The 7,787-nt window shown below is 42.3% G+C and overlaps 1 protein-coding gene across 1 annotated transcript; it reads left to right on the top strand.

Moving 5' to 3' along the window:
- Positions 1 to 1,309: 1,309 nt before the first annotated feature.
- H2al1o (H2A histone family member L1O) lies at positions 1,310 to 1,741 on the top strand. Its single transcript, NM_001085517.2, has one exon. It carries the CDS (start codon positions 1,353 to 1,355, stop codon positions 1,683 to 1,685), a length of 333 nt encoding a protein of 110 aa, NP_001078986.1. The 5' UTR covers positions 1,310 to 1,352; the 3' UTR covers positions 1,686 to 1,741.
- The last annotated feature ends 6,046 nt before the right edge of the window (positions 1,742 to 7,787 follow it).

Raw genomic sequence — 7,787 nt, 5'->3', positions numbered from 1 at the left:
GATGCCAAAAGATGGCCTTTCACAGGAGGTGGAGAAAGAGGGTGGCCAGGCAGAAGGGCAAGCTGATTACCCACCGTTCTGCATTCAGTCGGGCATCAGTGATACAGGCTTTCCTAGGCTCTGCCCCACAACTGACCCTACAACTGTATATAACTGTCTTGGAACAGAACATCACTACTGGAAGATGTATGTATGCATGCTTTTTTGTTTAAAAAATCTGCTTACATTTAGGGTTCAACTGACAAACAAAACCGTTTTTATTCAGATAAAATCAGTTGATATGTGCATCTGTTCTGAGTCTGTGTTCCGTTTGCTATCCTAAAATCCCAGTGAATTAAAATAATAACACTTTTTTGTGGTGAGGAGGGTTTATAAATCTGTATTTTTCCCAGAACTCAAAAGGAAAAGTTCACTTACTCTAGTGTAGACCAGCTGAGGGGGCTCAAATATGTGGGAGCTTTAAATCATTGAAGACTGATTTATGACATGTTTTTGGACCTCTTTTCTGTGTGGAAAGAGTTTAGACTTCCTTATAGCATGGTACTGCTTGCAAGTGTGAAACTGTCATCTTTTGTGACTTTGACTTAGGAATCATGGGAGCCTGCTACATTTTAACTGGAAGGATCTTATTTTCCTTCCTTCTTTCCTTGTTTCCATCCTTCTTTCTTTCGTTCCTTCTTTAAGTACAGTCTAACTCATAGAACAAATTCAAAAGTTTTAATATAAGTACAGTGTTGTGCCATGATAAATGTTACCTATCCTATTAGATTCTAAAACCTAGAAACATTTCATCATATCAAGAAGAAAACATGAACACGTAGGTCTTGTCAGATTGTAAAAATCTAAGAGAAAGTGTTCCCATAAGAGGAGGATATAACCAGGTGGGCTTGGTGGCCTGCCTACAATTCCAGTTGTGTGAGGCTAAGACAGAATCTCCAGAGCAAGGAGGCTAGTAAGACTATATTGGTGAGCTCTGGCTTGGATTGAGAGATCTCATCTTAGTTAATAAGATAGAAGACTGATCAAAGGTGAGTCTAGATCCCAACTTCAGGCCTTTATACGTGTGGCCACACAGGACACAGGAGCACATGCAAACATTCACTCACACACTCACACACACACATGAAAATGAGAAAAGATAAAAAGGACATATTCAGTAAGATGTGTTGTTTCCTAATATGGGCATTTCTGCACTGAACACCAGAGTTCAGTGGCTAACAGTGATATTATAAAGTATGTTGTAACAAAGCCCTCTCAAGGATAACTTCATAGGTGGGTGAGAAGGTTGGTTATTTGGAGAGCCTCGGGCCAACAGAAAGGGCCATCTGAGCCAAAACCTCCACACAGACATCATGGCCAGGAAAATGCAAAGGCGAAGAAGACAGAAAAGAACCTGCTCCCAGAGAGGTGAGCTTCCTCTTAGCCTTGTAGATCATTTCCTACGAGAGGAAATCCATTCCAGTCGCCTGAGCTCTTCCACACTTTCATTCCTCACGAGTGTGCTCGAGTACTTAACATCGAACATCCTTGAACTGGCTGGTGAGGTGGCCCACACCACTGGCAGGAAGCGCATAGCTCCAGAGGATGTACGTCTGGTGGTACAGAACAACGAACAGCTCCACCAACTCTTCAAACCAGGTGGCACATCAGTGAATGAGCCACCAGAACCTGATAACAACGGATGATGCCTAGGTCTCAAGAGTCTAGAGGTTCACCGCACCTTCGGCCTCACCCTGCCCCAGTGTCCTACTAGCTGGGGGAGCAAATCAAATATGCTATTAAAGCATCTAGATCAAACCCCATTGATCCTGGCTCCTTTTGTTTCTTCATTTTGAGATAGAGGTTGCTATGAACCACCCGGGAGGGTGATGGTGGGTTTGAAGCTGTTGTTAATGTGGGGAACTTGATTTCCAGAGGAAATTTCTAATAGGGACCACGTGGGCAGTGGTCTTGGTGGGAAGAGGTGGTGATGTGTAAGCACTTTTGGCCCGGTGGCAATGGGAGGATTTGGCTAAGGTAGAGGGCAGAGAAGATGTCCTGGTAGTCTGTGAGCCCACAAGGCCTTGGAAGGCCAGGAATTTGGCTTCAGCCTCCCAGGCACATTGGAGAGAAAAGCTGGAAGAAGACCCCATGGGAAGACTAGCAGGCTCGACTAACTGGAACCCTGAGATCTCTCAGATACTGAGCCACCAACCAGACAGCATACACTAGCTGGTCCCAGGTCCCAATACACATATAGCAGAGGACTGCTTGGTCTGGACTCAGTGAAAGAAGGTGCACCTAACCCTTGAGAGACTTGGAGCCCCAGGGAGTAGGGAGATCTAGTGGAGTGGGGACATCTACTTGGAGACAGGAGAGGAGGTATGGGATGAGGAACAGCCAGAGGGCAGTCCGAGAGGGGGATAACGAATAGACTGTAAAAAAAAAAAAAAGATTAAAAAATAATAAAAATATGCAAAATAGAAACTATAGGTAGTTTTCCTTTTTTAATTTTTAGAATTTCTGCCTCATTACAAAAGGATTTATATAAGAATTAGTAGGTATATAGTGCTATGATGCTGTATAGAATATATGCTTCTACCGTCCTTTTTTTTTTCTTTCCTCCTCTTTCTCCTCTTCTTCCTTTTCCTCCACTTCCTCTTCTTAGGTTTTGAAACAGGGTCTCTCTACACAGTCCTGACTGTCCTGACTCACTCCATAGACCAGGCTGACCTTGAACTCACAGAGTTCTGACCACCTCTGTCTTTGAGTGCTAGAATGCCCCCTCTGTCTTAGGCACACTGGTCATCTAAATAACAGTAGTGGGGAAATGCTACTGTCTAACTGCCTTGTAATTCAAGCAGGTCGAAATAGTTACAGAACATTAATGAACTTATTTATGAACATCTTCAGTGCTGTTCTCAGAAGGGAGCTCTGGGTTTTCAGTGATAGGATGCGTCATAAAACAGTGCAGGACCTGTCATCAGAGGTTGAGCCTGGGTTTTAGAGAGTTTTCATGTATTATGAATAAACTCTGCCCCTAATGTTTCACAGAACATATATGGGATAACTAACACTCAGGAGCTGCTCCAACTTAGCACTGGGGCCCCTGCCTCTAAGTGTCCACATTTGGGGTGTTCACTTTTCATCAGCTCCTAGGCTTCTGCCACTGCTGGCCTTTTAGACAGAACTTCTCAGAGGCTGTCCAGTCAGCTTTCACAGCAGAATCAGAAGAGTTTAGTTTCAGGTCCTAGGGTACCACATTCTTTTCATGTGATCTTGACCATTCCTTGTTTCCTCTGAACAGTGGCATCTTTCTCCTTCCCTGTCCGCACATGCTCAGGGTGCTTTCTAAAGAGCAGTTAGCTCTGCCTGATGCTCAGGTGACTGATGGGAACTGGGACTACCAGCTATGACCACCACCCTCTCTTGTCCTAGAGGTGGCATAAGAAAGTACTCAAGAATTCACTTTCAATCTTGGTTCCGGGACTCAGCAGAACTTAGGAAATTAGTCTGAACAGGTGAGAGAGTGCGCCAGAGAACCGGACAGCTTCTGGGACAGGCTGAAGCACAGAGCCGCTGAGGCAGCACCCTTGGTGGGCCGCAGACAGCCGGCCACCATCCGGAGCAGAGGACAGGTGTCCGCCAGGCTTGGGAGGCGGCCTCAGCCTCAGGAGCAGCGGTTGCCATCTTGGTTCCGGGACTCCCTGGAACTTAGGAATTTAGTCTGCACAGGTGAGAGTCTGCACCACAGAAGCTGACAGCTTCTGGGAACTGCCAAAGCAACACAGCTTCTGAGAAAGGCCCTGTTTTGGGCCTTCTTCTTCGGCACACCTTCCCTGTAAGAGAGATTGCCAGCAGAGAGTGCTCTGAGCACTGAAACTCAGAGGAGAGAATCTGTCTCCCAGGTCTGCTGATAGACGGTAACATAATCACCAGAAGAACAATCTCTAAACAGAGTCAACTATAACTACTAACTCCAGAGATTACCAGATGGCGAAAGGTAAACGTAGGAATCTTACTAACAGGATCCAAGACCACTCACCATCATCAGAACCCAGCACTCCCACTTCGTCCAGTCCAGGACACCCCAACACACCCGAAAACCTAGACCTAGATTTAAAAGCATATCTCATGATGATGGTAGAAGACATCAAGAAGGACTTTAATAAATCACTTAAAGAAATACAGGAGAACACTGCTAAAGAGTTACAAGTCCTTAAAGAAAAACAGGAAAACACAATCAAACAGGTAGAAGTCCTTACAGAAAAAGAGGAAAAAACATACAAACAGGTGATGGAAATGAACAAAACCATACTAGACCTAAAAAGGGAAGTAGACACAATAAAGAAAACTCAAAGTGAGGCAACACTGGAGATAGAAACTCTAGGAAAGAATTCTGGAACCATAGATTTGAGCATCAGCAACAGAATACAAGAGATGGAAGAGAGAATCTCAGGTGCAGAAGATTCCATAGAGAACATCGGCACAACAATCAAAGAAAATGGAAAATGCAAAAAGATCCTAACTCAAAACATCCAGGAAATCCAGGACACAATGAGAAGACCAAACCTACGGATAATAGGAGTGGATGAGAATGAAGATTTTCAACTCAAAGGACCAGAAAACATCTTCAACAAAATTATTGAAGAAAACTTCCCAAATCTAAAGAAAGAGATGCCTATGAACATACAAGAACCCTACAGAACTCCAAATACACTGGACCAGAAAAGAAATTCCTCCCGACACATAATAATCAGAACAACAAATGCACTAAATAAAGATAGAATACTAAAAGCAGTAAGGGAAAAAGGTCAAGTAACATATAAAGGCAAGCCTATCAGAATTACACCAGATTTTTCACCAGAGACTATGAAAGCCAGAAGAGCCTGGACAGATGTTATACAGACACTAAGAGAACACAAATTTCAGCCCAGGCTACTATACCCAGCCAAACTCTCAATTACCATAGATGGAAAAACCAAAGTATTCCACAACAAAACCAAATTCACACATTATCTCTCCACGAATCCAGCCCTTCAAAGGATAATAACAGAAAAAAACCAATACAAGGACGGAAATCATGCCCTAGAAAAAGCAAGAAATCCCTCAACAAAGCAAAAAAGAAGACAGCCACAAGAACAGAATGCCAACTCTAACAACAAAAATAAAAGGAAGCAACAATTACTTTTCCTTAATATCTCTTAATATCAATGGACTCAATTCCCCAATAAAAAGACATAGACTAACAGACTGGCTACACAAACAGGACCCAACATTCTGGTGCTTACATGAAACCCATCTCAGGGCAAAAGACAGACACTACCTCAGAATGAAAGGCTGGAAAACAATTTTCCAAGCAAATGGTATGAAGAAACAAGCTGGAGTAGCCATCCTAATATCTGATAAGATTGACTTCCAACCCAAAGTCATCAAAAAAGACAAGGAGGGGCACTTCGTTCTCATCAAAGGTAAAATCCTCCAAGAGGAACTCTCAATTCTGAATATCTATGCTCCAAATACAAGGGCAGCCACATTCATTAAAGAAACTTTAGTAAAGCTCAAAGCACACATTGCACCTCACACAATAATAGTGGGAGACTTCAACACACCACTTTCACCAATGGACAGATCATGGAAACAGAAACTAAACAGGGACACACTGAAACTAACAGAAGTGATGAAACAAATGGATCTGACAGATATCTACAGAACATTTTATCCTAAAACAAAAGGATATACCTTCTTCTCAGCACCTCATGGTACCTTCTCCAAAATTGACCACATAATAGGTCACAAAACAGGCCTCAACAGATTCAAAAATATTGAAATTGTCCCATGTATCCTATCAGATCACCATGCACTAAGGCTGATCTTCAATAACAAAAAAAATAACAGAAAGCCAACACTCACGTGGAAACTGAACAACACTCTTCTCAATGATACCTTGGTCAAGGAAGGAATAAAGAAAGAAATTAAAGACTTTTTAGAGTTTAATGAAAATGAAGCCACAACGTACCCAAACCTTTGGGACACAATGAAAGCATTTCTAAGAGGGAAACTCATAGCTCTGAGTGCCTCCAAGAAGAAACGGGAGAGAGCACATACTAGCAGCTTGACAACACATCTAAAAGCTCTAGAAAAAAAGGAAGCAAATTCACCCAAGAGGAGTAGACGGCAGGAAATAATCAAACTCAGGGGTGAAATCAACCAAGTGGAAACAAGAAGAACTATTCAAAGAATTAACCAAACGAGGAGTTGGTTCTTTGAGAAAATCAACAAGATAGATAAACCCTTAGCTAGACTCAGTAGAGGGCACAGGGACAAAATCCTAATTAACAAAATCAGAACTGAAAAGGGAGACATAACAACAGATCCTGAAGAAATCCAAAACACCATCAGATCCTTCTACAAAAGGCTATACTCAACAAAACTGGAAAACCTGGACGAAATGGACAAATTTCTGGACAGATACCAGGTACCAAAGTTGAATCAGGATCAAGTTGACCTTCTAAACAGTCCCATATCCCCTAAAGAAATAGAAGCAGTTATAAATCGTCTCCCAGCCAAAAAAAGGCCAGGACCAGACGGGTTTAGTGCAGAGTTCTATCAGACCTTCAAAGAAGATCTAATTCCAGTTCTGCACAAACTTTTTCACAAGATAGAAGTAGAAGGTACTCTACCCAACTCATTTTATGAAGCCACTATTACTCTGATACCTAAACCACAGAAAGATTCAACAAAGATAGAGAACTTCAGACCAAATTCATCTGGAATAACAAAAAACCTAGGATAGCAAAAACTCTTCTCAAGGATAAAAGAACCTCTGGTGGAATCACCATGCCTGACCTAAAGCTTTACTACAGAGCAATTGTGATAAAAACTGCATGGTACTAGTATAGAGACAGACAAGTAGACCAATGGAATAGAATTGAAGACCCAGAAATGAAACCACACACCTATGGTCACTTGATCTTTGACAAGGGAGCTAAAACCATCCAGTGGAAGAAAGACAGCATTTTCAACAATTGGTGCTGGCACAACTGGCTGTTATCATGTAGAAGAATGCAAATTGATCCATACTTATCTCCTTGTACTAAGGTCAAATCTAAGTGGATCAAGGAACTTCACATAAAACCAGAGACACTGAAACTTATAGAGGAGAAAGTGGGGAAAAGCCTTGAAGATATGGGCACAGGGGGAAAATTCCTGAACAGAACAGCAATGGCTTGTGCTGTAAGAATTTGTCATTTGTCAAGAATTGACAAATGGGACCTAATGAAACTCCAAAGTTTCTGCAAGGCAAAAGACACAGTCAATAAGACAAAAAGACCACCAACAGATTGGGAAAGGATCTTTACCTATCCTAAATCAGATAGGGGACTAATATCCAACATATATAAAGAACTCAAGAAGGTGGACTTCAGAAAATCAAATAACCCCATTAAAAAATGGGCCTCAAAACTGAACAAAGAATTCTCACCTGAGGAATACCGAATGGCAGAGAAGCACCTGAAAAAATGTTCAACATCCTTAATCATCAGGGAAATACAAATCAAAAGAACCCTGAGATTCCACCTCACACCAGTCAGAATGGCTAAGATAAAAAATTCAGGTGACAGCAGATGCTGGCGAGGATGTGGAGAAAGAGGAACACTCCTCCATTGTTGGTGGGATTGCAGGCCTGTACAACCACTCTGGAAATCAGTCTGGCAGTTCCTCAGAAAATTGGACATAGTACTACCGGAGGATCCAGCAATACCTCTCCTGGGCATATATCCAGAAGATGCCCCAACGGGTAAGAAGGA

Source organism: Mus musculus, chromosome X (assembly GCF_000001635.26).
Source record: "Mus musculus strain C57BL/6J chromosome X, GRCm38.p6 C57BL/6J".
Lineage (NCBI taxonomy): Eukaryota > Metazoa > Chordata > Mammalia > Rodentia > Muridae > Mus > Mus musculus.
Note: the sequence above shows the minus strand (reverse complement) of the source record. Positions and strands in the feature narration are given on the sequence as shown.